The sequence below is a fragment of the Ovis aries genome, chromosome 3, assembly GCF_016772045.2.
Source record: "Ovis aries strain OAR_USU_Benz2616 breed Rambouillet chromosome 3, ARS-UI_Ramb_v3.0, whole genome shotgun sequence".
Classification (NCBI taxonomy): Eukaryota; Metazoa; Chordata; class Mammalia; order Artiodactyla; family Bovidae; genus Ovis; species Ovis aries.
Window position 1 is genome coordinate 165417363 of NC_056056.1, and position 17113 is coordinate 165434475.

Consider the following 17113-nt stretch of genomic DNA (forward strand, 5'->3'; position numbering starts at 1 on the left):
CCTCGGCTCAGAGGCCAGCTCTCAGAGCAGGAGACAGCACTTACCTTTATCTGGCTGCCTCTCCAGGTCCAGCCCAGTGAGGAACACAAGACCCTCCCCAGCTTCCTTCCTGCCTCTGGCCTCCTTCTCCTCCTCTCTCCTCTAGCTCAGTTAGTAACATTATGATAATAAAGGAAAGAAATCAGGCTACAGACTTGCCAAAAATTAAATGATCCAAAAAGTGTTTCCATTTAACTTTAGGAGTACATTCAAATGTGTGTGTGTGTATGTGTGTGTGCCCATTTTCAGTATGTACCAATATGTGTATGTTAAATATACATACCTTTGTAGGTGGGGCTAAATTAGGAATTGGGGATTAACATATATACACTATTATATATAAAATCAGAGAAGGCAATGGCACCCCACTCCAGTACTCTTGCCTGGAAAATCCCATGGACGGGGGAGCCTGGTAGGCTGCAGTCCATGAGGTCGCTAAAAGTCGGACACGACTGAGCGACTTCACTTTCACTTTTCACTTTCATGCATTGGAGAAGGAAATGGCAACCCACTCCAGTGTTCTTGCCTGGAGAATCCCAGGGACGGGGGAGCCTAGTAGGAGGCCATCTATGGGGTTGCACAGAGTCAGACACGACTGAAGCGACTTAGCAGTGGCAGCAGCATATATAAAATAGATAAGCAGCAAGAACCTACTGTATAGCATAGGGGACTATATTCAATATCTTCTAATCACTTATAATGGAAAAGAATATGTGTGTGTGTGTGTGTGTGTGTGTGTGTGTATAACTTAATCACTTTGCTATATACCTGAAACTAACACAACATTGTAAATCAACTATACTTCAATGAAAAAAAAAATATATATATATATACACATAACTTCAAATATATACACACATATAAATCTTAGTATGCTTTTATAAATATAGATATATTAATATGTGCCTGTACCTACACCACACATACACACACATACGACACACCAAAAACTAGGAATATAGTAACTGGCATGGAGAAACAAGCTTCATATGAAATATTTTTCATCTGTCGCCTACAACCTGAATTATTCATATGGATAACAGAGAACATGTTATATTTGCAATCAAGTAAACAACATAATCAACATCTTCCTTATCGTTTCTCACTTAAGGGGAGGGGCAGGAGGAAGAGCACACTTCTAGTAATAACACGATTTCTCAATCTGACCTTTGATAAGTTTACTTAGCTCAATGCAGGTTATGAGCCTTTTAGTTGCTAAACATGCTGCAGTGGTTGTCGCTAGAGAATGAAGTTCATGGCCTAGAAAATTACGGTCTAAATTGAAAGGCACCCAGTTCCTTGAGATAACTGACTAGTAATTATTAAACCACACACAGCACACCCTTGATTTTAAGGTTTTGTAGTCCACTCTTTCTTCATGTATTAGCTTTTATTCAATCATCATTCACTCATTATTTTTTCAAAATATGTGTAATCTGTCAGAAAAAAAGGGACATTTGCTGCTCATGAAAACATTCAGATGAGAGAAACTCCAAGTATATAATTGTACAACCATCTCATCTTATAGATGAGAAAACAAAACTCAGTTTATGTAACTTGCCATGGTCTCATATTGATTTATACATTTCTACATAGGTTTTTATAATATCTGGAACCCTCCTTCAAATGGTTTATTTTGAAGCCTGGCTAATATTGAGAACTTAACTTTGTGAATTTTACCTGATTTAGATGCCCACTAAACAGCAATTTCCTCTTCCTTCCCTTGAGTCTTTAGCCATTATTTTCTAAAAAATTTCTTCAGATCACATTTAGCAAGTTAATTCATTTACTTACACACATATGAGGTATTGACCAAACATTTTATTTTCTTGTCCATGATGACAGCCTTGATGGGATTCCTTTGATTTTATGATGAACTGCCTCCCTGGTTACTATGCATCTGAACCAGGGATTGTTTTGCTTGGCCTCAATTTGTTTTGCTTTATGTAATATTTGCAGTAATTCATTTTAGCCATTTTTGCAAGTTGTGAAGCTTTGAAAGGGTTAATTAATTTAACCAAGGTTATTCAACCAGTAAGTTATACAGAATTGATATAGTAATCCATTAACCTCATCCCAGAAAATGTTTTATTTAACCACAAATAAAGCAGACTTTACTCATCTGAAACAAGCAAACAAAACATTGTAACAGAGCCTCTGACTTAACTTCTGACTAATTGCTTGACCTGGCTAATCAGTATATGTCTCTGAAAATCTGTTAAACAGTATCTATGATACTCGAACTTATTGCCTCACATTGCTGTCAATGTTGAGTGATAACTGGGTAGAATGCTTTATTAATTCATACTCTGTCAAACTATAAACTTACAAAGCATGGTCATATATTCATTTGTCTGTTCCCAGCACTTGGCTTAGTGCCTTTTCCATAAGAAGTGCTCAGTAACAATTTGCAAAACTGAATTGAAAAGAAATATATGGTACTAAGTATTTTTGAGATAATAGTTCTTTCCTACGTAGTCTTAGGTCTGCTGCTGCTGCTAATTCGCTTCAGTTGTGTCCGACTCTATGCAACCCCATAGACAGCAGCCCACCAGGCTCCCCCGTCCCTGGGATTCTCCAGGCAAGAACACTGGAGTGGGTTGCCATTTCCTTCTCCAGATGACAGCAAAAGCTACCACCAGGCTTCTTTGAGCTCCATGCCAGTTTCTAGGAAAAAAAGAAAAACACAGGGCTTTCTATTTCCCAAATTCTGGAAATTTGCCGTTGAGGATTCTGTTTACGGTGGGCTTCCCTGGTGGCTCAGAAGGTAAAGCGTCTGCCTACAATGTGGGACACCTGGGTTCGATCTCTGGGTCGGAAAGATCCACTGGAGAAGGAAATGGCAACCCACTCCAGTACTCTTGCCTGGAAAATCCCATAGACTGAGAAGCCTGGTAGGCTACAGTCCATGGGGTCGCAAAGAGTCGGACATGACTGAGCAACTTCACTTCACTATGAATAATAAGAAAATAGCATATTCCAACATACAGAGTACTAGTCAAAAGGCTTGGGTTTTTATATCGGCCCTAGTAAATGATTAACTGTATAAATTCAAAGGATCTTCTCTGCTCTCTCATTCTCAATTTCCTTATCTCTTCCCATCCACTCCTAATAATAAAACTAACAATAATAGGGACGTCCCTGGTGGTCCAGTGGTTAAGACTTCACCTTCCAGTGCAGGGGGTGAGGGTGTGATCCCTGGTTGGGGAGCTAAGATCCTACATACCTCTTGGCCAGAAAACCAAAACATGAAACAGAAGCAACACTGTAACAAATTCAATAAAGACTTAAAAAAACAATAATAATGGTAGATTACTTCCCTTGTGCCAGAACCTGAGATAATCACTTCATTGGCATTATCATCACTTCTAATTCACTTCATATCAACTCTATGGATTTGGTGGAATTTTTGTGCCCTTTATGTCAAGAAGGAAACTGAGACATAGAGATGGTAAATAAATTGCTTCATTAGCTTTGAATTCAGCCAGTTAGCTTCAAACCTAAGTCTGATTCAACTCTCTTAACCTAAACTCTATGGATACCTTAAGTAAGCCTGCTGTAATCACCATCAGCACTCCCCAGTAATATATTAGAGACAAAGAGAAAAGTCAATGTACGGTTAATCATGAAATGATGAATAGTAACATGCTGCTGCTGCTGCTAAGTCGCTTCAGTCGTGTCCGACTCTGTGTGACCCAGTAGACAGCAGCCACCAGGCTCCCCCGTCCCTGGGATTCTCCAGGCAAGAACACTGGAGTGGGTTGCCATTTCCTTCTCCAATGCACAAAAGTGAAAAGTGAAAGTGAAGTCGCTCAGCTGTGTCTGACTCAGCGACCTCATAGACTGCAGCCTACCAGGCTCCTCCGCCTATGAGATTTTCTAGACAAGAGTACAGGAGTGGGGTGCCTTCACCTTCTCCGGAATAGTAACATGGATGGTAATAAATGCCACTTCTTAAATACTATGTACTGTGGACATATTACCTCAATTAATTCCTCAGAACGACCCTGTGAGAAAGTCATTGCTATTATTGCCATTAAATTTGAAGGAATTAAGGCTTTGCAGGGTTAATCAATTTAATAAAGGTTATTCAATGCGAATGAAATGGCAACCCACTCTAGCATTCTTGCCTGGGGAATCCCATGGTCAGAGGAGCCTGGTGGGCTACAGTCCATGGGGTCGCAAAGAGTTGGACATGACTGAGCAACTAACACACTGCATTCAACTAGTAAGTTAATAGCTAAAATAGCACCTATTAGATCCTGAAGCCAATGCTTGCAATTAATGCATGAAGCTGTACATTGAAGACAGCTTGGTGCATTAATAGACAGACAGAAAAAAATAATCTTGAAGATAGTCTGCTCCTATGTTGCAAACGATTTCATTATTTTAATACCTTAATTTCTTGCTAAAACTTTTTTCTAAAGTTTTAAATGTATGTAAGCTGACCAGCCATGAAACGGATTTAAGCTGTCAGTAAGATGAAGAGTTTCAATAAACGAAGCACTGATCTGTGAGCTAGCCTATATCTACATAGTCTACATAGGCAGCATACAGTTGAAAGCTGAGCATTTGTCAGTTGAAAGAGAGTCTTTTCTCAGGTTCTGTTTCAGAGCTTGGGTATGGGCCAGCCTGGGTCATAGATATAACAGGGTGCCATATGTCATATGGACAATTTGAGAAGTATCAAAAAAATCCTCCTCTTCCACCAGCTCTAACCTTCTGTAGATATGACATCCTTATGTACCTACCAGCCAACCAGCCAAACAACCAAACCTTTTGGATAAATCATCTAGTTCAAATCCTGGCTCTACCGTTCACTAGCAGTGTGAGCTTGAACAGGTTACTCTATGCCTTTGTTTACAATTTGTAAAATTATGGTGATAATAATGTCTCCCTTATAGGAATTGTTTTCAATTAAATGAATATTATACAAATCACCTTGAAAAGTGACAGTACATATTAAGCATTCCTAACAGCTAGATGGGATTATCGATGATATCTGTCAATTTCTTTGCTAAATATTCTCTTAACAAGGATCAAATGACAGATCATTTTATAAGACTATCTTGCACTGGTGTGTCGGTGCTCAGTTGCAACTGGCTCTTTGCAACCCCACAGATTTGTAGCCTGCCAGGCTCCTCTGTCCATGAAATTTTCCATCATCACTGGAGTGGACTGCCACTTCCTACTCCGGGGGATCTTCCCAACTCAGGGAATGAACCCACATCTCTTGCATCTCCTGCATTGGCAGTTGGATCCTTTACCACTACACAACTTGGGAAGCCCATCAAATGACATGTACATTATTCACTTAATATTGCAAAAGATTGGAAAAATCCAAATTTTGTAATTTAATTTAATCACATATTATGGTTTTTACCATGATATATTAACCAGCTATAACAAGAAATTGAGACTTTTATGACATATGAAAGAAATGTGATATGCTACCAATAATAGGAAAAAAAGAAGAGGATAAACTAACTTAATATTTGCACCTAATATACCTAATATCTGCTTACATAGTCATAAAAGATCTCTGATAACTAGTAAACTAAAAATTAAAAATGGATTTCTAGTTGGAGAGTGTGTACTGGACAGATGGAGATTGGAGGTAGGAGGATGACTTTCATTCTTTTTTGTTTCTTAAATATTTTAAACCATTTATCTCCCTTGATTAACCAATAATATTTTATTAAAGTTCATTTTTATCATCATCATCATTATTATTTCTTTGCCATCAGCAGTTATGCATTTAAGAAGGGACCCTGGAAAATTTTAATTGGAGAAATCTGAAAGAAAAAAATCTTGAGAAGGAGCTGTTAAGAGGCAGTTGCCAAAAATCATGCTTCATAATTTTTTGAAGAGTTGATAGGCCCAGCTAAATTTTGGATAATAGTTTATCTTCCTGTGGTCCACCTCTCTGTACATCATCTAAGTCATCTGTTTGATGGCTTGGAATGCTCAAAGCCATAGATTTCTGTAAATGGGGAGATGTTTTTTTTCTCAGTGGTTGCAGATGGTTGATTATGTGAGTGGAAGAGTGCATCTAGGCTTCTAACTACTTGGTTTAGATCTTTCAAATCTTCTGGAAAGATCAGTTGAAATACAGGATGTATAAATCCTCCAGACGGCTGGCAATCCTGCTGTTGCTCATAGGATTTAGAGCCCAAGAAAATCAATAGGTGAGAATGAAGAAAACCTTTGAAGACTGACAATGCAAATACAACACAATGTCTATTAAGACTCACAGCTTTATTTCTGCTAGAAAAAGAGGAAAAACATTTTTTTTTACAAAATGTTTAAACAATTGTTTTGCATTATTGGATAAAGTCCCCAGAAGAAAAAGACCATCCAGGGTTGGAGAATAAGTTCTTTCCTATCACACGGCATTTACAAATTTTATTCAATTATGAAATCTCTGAACAATCCCACACCAGTTCACAGATACCATAGTCCCTAAAAGCATAAACAATGAGCCAAAATGATTGGCTCATCTTAGAGTGAAGAAAAAATCTAAGAAATATTAACTTGCATAGCCATTCAAATTATTGCTGCTTTTTATAAAATTCTTATGTAACTTTGCACTAACTTCCTCCTTTGCCCTCACCCCAAAACTCAGGAATTCCTAGCAAAATTATGAGCTACTTTCCAAATGAAGTCTTGGGAAGGGTTTGCAAGCACATGTATACAACCTAAGGAATTTGCATGAAAATGAGAAATAAATTAAATAAATAATATCTAATAAATAACTCAGACAACATTCATTATCTACAAACTTAAATGCCACAAAATGCTAACTTCAAGGATAGCTTCCCCCACCCCCATAACCTCTCAGGAAGGTAAGAACCAGTACAGACTCAGAAAGCACATAGGATGGCTTCATAAATCATTTTACTTATCTATTCCCTCTAGGGCAAATTGTGGTGAAGGGAACCACTTTGGTGGCTGATGGGGTTTAGGATCTCTCCTCAAGGGTACTTTCAAGTAGACTTACAAATTAAGGGTGCAAAAAAAAAAGTAAGGTTAGTATTGCAAGCAAAATGGAAAGAAAATTACTTCAGCTATAAGGAGATAATAAGTAAAGGGTTAAAAAAAAGTCGATACACAAATAGTTTGGCAGGTTTTAGGGGTTAGCTGAGCTGTAGAAAATCACATACTAATCTGCCTTATCAATTTTATTAATTGGCCCTATTTGTGTACCCTGCCTGCTTCCTAAACTTATCCTCTCTGGCAGGAGCAGGATATGATCCACTATCATGTAAACCATGTAGGCTTTTGGTTTAAAATAATTGTTCTGGCAGATTGAACAGGACAGTGAAACTTCTCAGATCACATTTTTCTGGGAAAAAATAAACTTGACAAAACGACTGTTAATGTAAAGGAAAGAAGAGTTACATGAAGAAAATAAACATCCTGCAAATCAGGATAAATCTGTGATGAAGACATAAACTGGTAAAAGCATTTGCTGACCTTGGATTTGATTCTACATCCCTAAGTTTGGTCACTTGAAATGCTATCTACAATATGTAATAACATATTTTAAAAGTGAAGAAGAGGTAACAATTAGTGGAAAAGGAGATAAGGAATTATATATGTTGGGAAAATTCAAGTTTGGTCAATAAATTGACTGGTGCTTATGCTTCAAGAAAATATGTGTGGGCAGATGTTAGTGGTTTTTAGCCATGCTTTCTTTAACCAAATGAAATTCATCTTGCCAAAGAAAACCTAGTGGTTTTCCTATGGACAGGTTGAGAGTCCCAAAATGATGGGTAATATCCAATGGCCATTTTATTGCTCTTGAATGTGACCTGGGTTGTTTGCTGATTCCAATAGCAGTACCTGAGCTTCATCAGAATTTCCATGCCTCTCTGGTTATAAAGGTCATGAAATGATTCTCCAAGTCCTGTTGGATTGGAGGAGTCTAAGGTTTCAGTGTCTTGTTTGCCCTACTTCGAGTACTGAGAAAAGTGCTTTTGAAATGTTATCAAGAATCAAGTTGGTATGAGATCTCTATTATGGTTCTCAAATTACTAAGGAAGATATGTTCAGCTTTCAGCCCAGTAAGAAATAGAGCTAATCTCTTAAAGAACATTATTCACAGTGACAGTCAAGGTAGAATGTCAGCCTCTGGAAGCTATTTTTAGATGGATGCAAAGAAGTCCTTTCATCAAGTCTGAAAGACACGCACCTGGTGCTCCTTTGGCAATTCCATCCGATCATTCCACACATAGTGTCCATTTCCTACTACTCCTCAATCTTTCCACCATTAAGAAGTTTGTAGGAAGGGTCCCCAAAGTCATAGAATTTCATAACTGTGAAGAACTTTAGAAAGGATCTCAACTTAGAACAATTGCCTGATTTACCAGTAAGCAAACAGAGGCCAGAAATGAAAAATGAATTGGCATAGACCATCCAATGAGTTTTGGCACCACTAGGATAAGACCCAGGGTTTCTGATCTATTTTCACATGATTGTAAACAATCAAATAATTTCTTGTGAGGACCCAAAATAAAGGAATCACTACAACATGAGAAATTGATGAGAAAGGAGGGTGACAGGTTAGGGAGACCCAAAGAGCCTAGGACTATTGTGTTTGATATATAGCTATAGGGCCCCATTAAGGTCACTGAATCCTCAGCTCAATGACGAGCTATGGAAAATGTCTCCAGACATCTTTCTCTGAAATGCTGGTCGGAGTGCCCTAGTCAGTGAAGATTGTATTGAGTTGGGCCCCGATGCTATGGTGGGGGTAAGCATCATAGGACATATCTATGGGAACATCATAGCGGGGGGTGCCAGCCTGAAAAGGAGTTGAATGCACGTGCCCTGAGCTTAGACTTGCAGCAGGGTAATGTGGCATGAAACTGTAGGATTTATCCAGGTCAGGGGAGCCATCTTGCTTCAAGGAGAAGTTCCCACTGATGCTCAGGGGTGGAGTAAGTGGGCCCTCATACGGTGGTGTACTGCAGTCAGGCGGGTGGCTCCCAAAAGATGACTCTCCCAAACTCTTGAATACTGGGGGTTTGAGATTAATAAGATGTGTTTCCATATGGCCATAAGGAGGGCTGGGGAGCCCGGGAGATTGATAGTTGAAGTTGTGGACAGAGATGGCAGAGTCACAGATAGATTTCTCCTCACGCTTTTCCAGGAGGACGGACTGAGAGCCCAACTGGAGGCACCCAGCCACCAAGTTGCTTGTAGGCTGAGAGAGCCCTTTACAGAGCATCTCCACAAAGCCCTTCCCTTCAGGTGTCTGTCCAGTTTCTAGGACCTCAGACAAAGCCCAAATATAGTTCCTGGCCAGTCTAAGAGTCTCTATCTTGGAGAGCTTTTGGGTCTTAGAGTAGCAAGGCATGACCCTCCTCAGATTGTCCAGGGCATCGTTCAGGCCATGCATCCGGGTCCGTTCCCTGGCATTAGCCTTGACTCTTCGAGCCCTGAATCTCTCAAGGCGAGCTTTTGTCATCTTCTTTTTCTTGGGACCTCTTCTTTTAGGCTTCTCCCCATCTTCTTCCTCCTCTTCTTCCTCCTCAATACTGTCATGATCTTCAGCTAAGCTGCCAAGCATTCCATAAGCAGCCGGTCTTCTCTCCTCCTCCTTTATCTCATTCTGAGGGGCCAGACCTTTGTCCATCCAAGATGGTGTGTTGACCAACTCTGTCATCTCCTTGGGTTTCACATAAGCTTTTGCCATCTCCGGACTCTGGGAAAAAAACAGCAATGGTTACTGCCTGTGGACATTTGACTTGATTTAAAGTTAAACTTTCTTTTTACATCTTAGATGTAAAGCACAGAATTTGTATTGGAATTCAACTTATGATTACCTACCCCAAACTCTCCACTCTAAATAACAAATCTAAACTCAAGTAAATGCCCAGCACACTCATTGAACTGTAGTATTTATAAGAAAGTCAACTATAGAAAAAGGAAATAGACTTGATTATTCATTGCAGAGTCAACACCTAACTCTCTGTATTCTCCAGTTCTTCATCTCATGTATATTTTATTCCAAAATAGCTGATATACCACTCAAAACATGTTTTTCTTTCTTTCCAGAATCAGATCATAAAAGAAAATAGCTAAGGTGGGCATATAAATTATTGTCCAAATACAGAAACTTCTGAAAGGGAAAGAAGATGCTGAAGTAGTTATAATTAGATAATATGTAAACAATAATTGTAGTTGTTGCAAAATTTTAAAGCATATCAAGTGACAGTATTAATAAATTGTTGTATATTTACATCACAAAATAAATGAGAAACTGTAGTGAGATCATTCAGAGTTTGTTTATGTTCTACAAAGGACTACTCAATCTCTATTTAGAGACATATCTCATACATCTAACCCCAACATCCCTTGTTTCCCACTGACTGTGCTGGTACACCATATGATCATGAAATATTTCTCTCACCATGGCCAAAAGAGCACTTAGTTTTTTGGTAAGCACCTTGTGGTCTGCCTAATGTTAGTGGTATTAGAGGTGTTAGTCACATGGTGTCTAGAAAGAACCAGGAAAACAGAGGAGGTTACCATTGATTATCTTTCAAATCTACCCATATGTTAAAAGTGAGAACTCTTCATTGAACATGTATCTCACACCACCAGACAAGAAAATGGCAGCAGCTAGAATTACAAGTCAGAGTTCTACCAAACTTATTTAAGATTATCTTGGTGCAACTATTATAATAAGATTTCATTAAAAATGAAAAATTTGGAACAGATTTTACACTTCCCCAAACACTGACTGCAAATATAGCAAAGGACTATTTCAGGCAAACATGCAAATAGTCTAACTATTTTAACTCACCTGCCTAACAGACACTGTTTAGTCAGAATTTTCTATGAAAAAATAGTAAAACTTATTTGAAAACCAAAAGAGGCTAGTTGTTTAGTCAACATTTAGCATTCAATTCTGGAAGAGCCTGAATTGTTTTGAGATTTGTTGGGAGATTTGTAGGTATATAATTTACCAAATAAAAGTATCTGATAAACTCCATAGGGCCATCCCAGTTCACCAGCTAGTTTTTGAGATGTTAAACCCTCCATCACCTTTATATATTAGAAAGGGGAGAACATAATAAGTGTTTTTTGATCCTTGAGGCTTGAGCCTCAACTCAATGAATCCAGGAATTAGCATGTAGCTTTTAAAGGTATAAATATATGGTTTGACTTGTTTCTGGTAATCTGAGCTTGTTTTCCTTGTAACCTCATTTACCTCCTATAAATAATTAATGTGACTGCATGGCAAAAACAGCCTAGGTTTCATGTTAATCAGCATGGAAATCATGTCAGCTTGACTTACTCACTTAATAAGGCTTCCTGGGTAAGCAGCTTTATTGAAAACACACGTTCAAACCTATTGGTCAACTGACTGCCCAGGCCAAATCAGAAAATCCCACTTTTAATATGGATGATGGAGCTTGTGTGCTGAGCTGCACTTCTAACGCAGGCAAACATCCAGAGGGAGGGTGAAAGACCTAATTAACTTTCTGTTAAAGTAACACAGACCTTCCAGAGGCAGGTGCACTCTGAGGCCAGAGAGGATGGAGTGGGCTTGGGAAACCTAATGTTCCACACATCACTGTAATACCATTTGTGTAGTCTTAGAGCAAAATGTTGAGGAGTCCCTCCTTTCAGGAGACTCTGATGCTCATTTTATAGTTGAGGTCACAGCAGGTCATGGATTAAGTAATGGAAATATGAAGACATAGAGCAGGTAGAGTAAGGCATAGCACCAGTTCTTCTGATTCCAAATACTAGGTTTTATGCTTTTTTCCTTTTTATTTTCATCACAGCTACCAGAAGAAACAGAGACTTTGACTTTGGGAGATGTGGGTCAGTAGAGCTAAGTCAATAGGAAATGATCCTCATCCAAAGGGAGGCTCGTTTAAGAGTTCCCTGCTTTCTAAACTCTCATATTCCAGGATTCCTTCCTCTTCAAGCTAGATTCTTGTTGTTTTTCATTTGTTCTCCCCTCCTTTTTTTAAAACTCTGTTTCCATCTACTTTGCCACTTTCTTCTCTTTCTCTCATCTCCTTTTCATTGTCATCATTAGCATTGGGTGGTACATACATGCATGAAGAGGATAGAAGGAAGATGCAGGAGAGTTTCCGCAATTGTCCTAAAACCAAATACTATCCTAGTCTCTGCATTTGAGGTTTTTTTAAATCATCCCCACCTCTGGACACTAGCCAGCTGCTGTCTACCCTCACACCCATCACAACATGGGATTAGATCAGAACAGACTACATTTTGCCTTTAACATAATCAGATGGTTTCTGTAAGAGTCAAAGAGCTGCTTTCAAATCAAATTTACAGCAGGTATAAAGGAAAAGACCCAAAAGACTTTGACTAAAACAATTAAAAAGGCAACAAGTTTTCATCTTTGTTCTCTTACTGACCATAGAAAGGACATAGATAGCTCCAGTTTAATTTTCTCTATTCCCATAAATACTGGTCCATGAGCTCTGAGAGAATCCCATGAATATATAGTGTGGTTTCAAAACATGGAAGCTGGAATAACACACATTCTAGTCCCAACTTTTTAATTCCTGGTAATTGTTCTCAAACACAGTACATAAGATCTCTGATCTTTCACTTCCTCTTTGCTAAAGTGAGGATAATAGGTATTCTATGTGGTTTTGCAAGATAAAAAATATGAGAAAGGATTTTTTGTAAACTTTTAATGATATAAAACATTGTCCATATATTTACTTGTTTTCTGTTTATTCTGGGGTTTTCTTATCAAATTCATTCACACATCTGCTTATTCAGAAATACAAATTATTCCTCATGGGTGAATAGTAAAAGGAAACTGTATCAATTACTGTGACCCTTACTATCTGGATGGAACCTCGTCTGATTGGCTCAGAAGATCATCTGACAATTGCCTAATAACCTTCCCTTGTACCCAGTATGGCTAGACAGCACAAACCCTGGAGTCAGATTGTGCCTGTGCGCTCATTCACTCAGTCCCCTTTGACTCTTTGCATCCCCGTGGACTACAGCGTCTCCTGCGTCTCCTGCATCGGCAGGCAGAAGCCTTACCACTGGGCCACTACCTGAGTTCAGATTTCAGCTCAATTACTTACCAAATATGTGGTCTTAAGCAAGTTTCATAATCTTTCTGTCTAGTCTTCTCTTTAAAATAGGAATAATCATAGGAATACCTCACTAATTTATTGTGAGCATAAATACATTTAAAGACTTTGAATAGTGCCCGATATTGTAAATGCCATGTAGTTATGAGGTATTTTGTTCCTAAAGTTCACCATGAGTTTTTCTGGCCACATGGACAAAATAGGTATAATTACAGTCTATGCTTAATGTTGATTGTATGCAGCAAAAGCCAATGGCTCCATCTCAACACCAATTTCAAATACTTCCCTGATAAACTCTCTCCCCTAACCTCCTAATGAAAAGAAATTTCAAAGCTCCTATTCTGTTACAAATGATGAGAGAACAGAACTCTATCCTCTGCCTCTGCTGGGTTGACTAAAACTCTTCTACCGTGTTCCAGAAGGAAACTAACCTCTTTTATCCTGTTTTATAATTCCAAGACAGCAGTTGGCTGGACTCCTCCTCAGTCACATGAATTTTCAGGGTCATAAAGTTTCTGGTGGAATAGAGACCACCTTTGGCACTTGACATTTTCCTTTGTCTCTGATTAAACAATATTTGGGATAAGACTTTCCTACCAGAATCAAGGGCCAGACCACTGAGGAGAAAAATCAAGTCTCTTAAATAGAAGTAAAAGCCAGGACTCCCCAAAGATACAGAACAAAACTTTTCCTTTGACTTTTTCCACCTAAATAGCTTAAATGCATCAAAAGGTCAGCAGGGGAAAAAAGATAAACATCCAGTTTTTTATTTGAGAGTTGAAAACGTGTGTAATGCACTTCTGAGTTTCGATCAAGGAAACCAATCTGGCTGTGTCCAGAACAGGTAACTAATTCTACCATGGTTCTCAGCCTGTTAATGAACCAGCTCCAAGGGGTATCAAAAAAAGCATGAAATCAAAACTGTGTTCCATCACTCACTTATTATATGAGCACAAAAAATATTATAATTCTTTTACCCTTGGGGCAAAATGGACATAATATTTTTGTCTTTCATATCTCATTTAGAAGCTTTTATAAAAGCAAGTACTTTGTAAAGTTATTATGCAAATGTAAAGATAAAAGCTGTATGGAAAAATCAATACCACTATTGCACAAAGTTCTGTGATACACCATTTTCAGGTTTCCCCAATTCCTAGAAAAGAAATTAGCTCTCAAAATTTACATGAAGCAGACTCAAATAAGACAGGAATCAATGAATATTGGCTCTGGAGGCACAATACAGGCTCCCCTGTATCCCCAAATACATTCTGATCTTTTAAAGCTCATTTTATCTTTTCATCTTAGAATTTGGATTTCCTTATACATCTACACTTTATACAGAATTTTTCCCTTTCTTTAGGATTCTTCTGTGAAATTTCAAGTTTGGAAAATTCTCTCAAATTCAATTTTTTCCCATCAAAAAAAAATCTGTTCTGTAAAACAAAAAAGTTTTGCTTAGGCGATGATTATGATGACCTAATACTTTGATCCTTGGTGAAGGGAATGGCAACCCACTCCAGTATTCTTGCCTAGAAAATTCCATGGACAGAGCAGCCTGAAGGGCTACAGTCTACGGTATCCTAAAGAGTTTGACTGTAGGAGGAAATGGCAACCCACTCCAGTATTCTTGCCTGGAGAGTCCCATGGACAGAGGAGCCTGGCGGGCTACAGTCTATGGGGTCGCAAGAGGTGGACACAACTGAGCAACTAAGCACACACAATACTTTTATCACTGGGCCTGAGGTCTTTGGGCATTCCTGTCATGTGGGACTGTCCTGGATTCATCCTACACATTTACTATTTTTGAGTTGTAAAGAAGTTTCAGTTGATGAATAAGTGAGCAAGGAGCGCTTGCATGTGTCTGTGGTGATTAGGTTGTATCTTTCCTCTTAAAAGCTGATTGTATTAATTTCATTTCCTGATTCTACGACTAAATCCTAAATACAAAAAGGACAGGGACTATTCAGTCCAGTCTCTTGCAAATGTAAGGATCAGAGAGACTGTCTTGCTTGGATTTACAGAGTCTTTGCACTGACAACAGAATGCAAACCAGGGTACTCATAAGTCATGCTGCCTGGCAACAGCCAGTAGGCTGTTTTGCGCTCTTCCTATTCAATCTTTTGGGTTCCCCTGGTGGCTCAGATGGTAATGAATCTGCCTGCAATGCAGGAGACCTGGGTTCAATCTCTGGATCAGGAAGATTCTCTGGAGAAGGGAATGGCTACCCATGCCAGTCTTCTTGCCTGGAGAATTCCATGGACAGAGAATCCTGGTGGGCTACAGTCCATGGGGTTGCAAAAAGTCAGACACAACTGAGCGACTAATACTATTCAACCTCTACACACTCCCACTTTCCTTCTTGATTAATATTTGTACACACACACACACCCCTTATCCAGCATAGCTATATCATACTTTAGTTTTCATAGCCTCAGATCCTGATGGTGAACTTTGCCAACAGAAATTACTCAGTCCTTCAGTTTTCCCTCCTTGTTCTCCAGCATTTCATCTCTGGTCCCTCTGTCAAAATGAGGGAGGCATTTTACATATATTATTATTTTTCTGAATATATTTCTAGGGGTAGGTGAATGATAAAAGACAGAGGAGCCAAAACTATACATGGACAATCTTTCTTTTCTGATTGCCCATCTGAAAGAGCTGAGGAGGAGGAGACGTTCCCCACTGATGCCAACAGTCTAAGGACTTTTAGCCAAGCAAAGGGGGGCCAGTGGTGAAAACATACGCCTTTCTCTCCTTCCCTTTCTATTTTCGTCACTCCTACCCTATTCCCTTCACTCCTCACATAGTCTATAATGCTGTGAACTGAATGGAGGATTGGGTCAATTCTTTCAACATATTTGGTGACCCACCTCAGGAAAGCAGTTAAATTCTTTGGCCCTTTTCTTCTGCATCAGTAAAATGGAAAAATAGGTTTGATAGGAATGGTGGATAATTTATAATCCCTATTTTATAAAAGTGATTGAGCATATCTGAGTTTCACTCTGAGTGACAGATGCTTAGGAATTAGTGAAATTATTACAATCTTAATATCTGTCCATAAGCGTTCTTTCTCTGCTTCTCCATTCAAGTTTCCTAAATCCTACTCCCTTCTTACTTAGCCCAGAAGAGACTTACCTCTCCCCAATTGCTTCTCTAGGTCCACAGGAACTACTCACAGAAACTTCAGTAATCCCCGTACCACCCCATCGCTGGCTCACCTCTGTCAGTAGCAATCCCTGGAGTGAACTCTGTGAATCTGTGTCCTGGAGGAGACTTAGAGAGTCTCCCTGACCATCCAGAGCATAGGAGGAGGTGCTTTTAGCGATCCATGTTAATCCCGGCCACTGCCTCTTAGAATTGCCCCCTGGTCTGGTTTCCCTGACTGCTATTCTACTCCTTCCTTGGAGTTCTGTATGCTCCTTCAGGACTCCTTTAGGCTGATGCAGCTGGTTTAGTCGATCTTCAGTACCTCCTCTCCCTGGCTAGTTCCCTGGAGTGGAGCTTTCAGGACCACAGCCTCTGGGCAGCTCCTGCGCTCTGGCCGGAGCCTCAGAGTTGCAGCAGTTTTGATTGCTTTCCCAGCTGTCCAGGGAGGGGTGATGCTGCCTGCAATCTAACTCCTCCCCTTCCCCAGATGAAAGGCACGCCCACTTCAAAGGGCTCCTCTGGTCAGGTCCAGCTGAGCCATTCGTTTGTATGTTTAAATGGGGATAGAGGTTAGTAGGAGGGGAATATGAGAGAAGAGCTGCTGAAGTTGAGAGGTAAAGAAAAAGAGGACTGGAAATTTTTGTAGTTAAAAAGATAAGAAATGGGACTTGACCGAAGGGCAATACAGGGAAAGAGAACTGGTGGTAAACTTGGATAAAGGGCTACTAAGGGCAAATAAAATATATTGGCCCATGTCTGAAAAGTCAAAAAACAAACAAACAAACAAACAAACAAAAAACCCCTGAGAAAGATGCATGCCC

General features: G+C 39.3%; 1 protein-coding gene across 2 annotated transcripts; it reads right to left on the reverse strand.

The window, feature by feature from the left end:
- Nucleotides 1-6276: 6276 nt before the first annotated feature.
- On the reverse strand, nucleotides 6277-16684 carry NEUROD4 (neuronal differentiation 4). Of its 2 annotated transcripts, none has more exons than XM_042247081.2 (2): nucleotides 16364-16684; nucleotides 6277-9748 (listed from the first exon to the last, which is right to left on the reverse strand). In XM_042247081.2, the coding sequence occupies exon 2, from the start codon at nucleotides 9737-9739 to the stop codon at nucleotides 8747-8749; it is 993 nt and encodes a 330-aa protein (XP_042103015.1). In that variant the 5' UTR covers nucleotides 9740-9748; nucleotides 16364-16684; the 3' UTR covers nucleotides 6277-8746. The 2 variants fall into 2 exon arrangements, with proteins under 2 accessions (XP_042103015.1, XP_060270086.1); XM_060414103.1 differs by having other exon boundaries at nucleotides 16281-16684.
- Nucleotides 16685-17113: the final 429 nt, after the last annotated feature.

Excerpts from the sequence above, each read along its gene's own strand:
- NEUROD4 (XM_042247081.2), bottom strand. The coding sequence starts at position 9,739 with ATGGCAAAAGCTTATGTGAAACCCAAGGAGATGACAGAGTTGGTCAAC.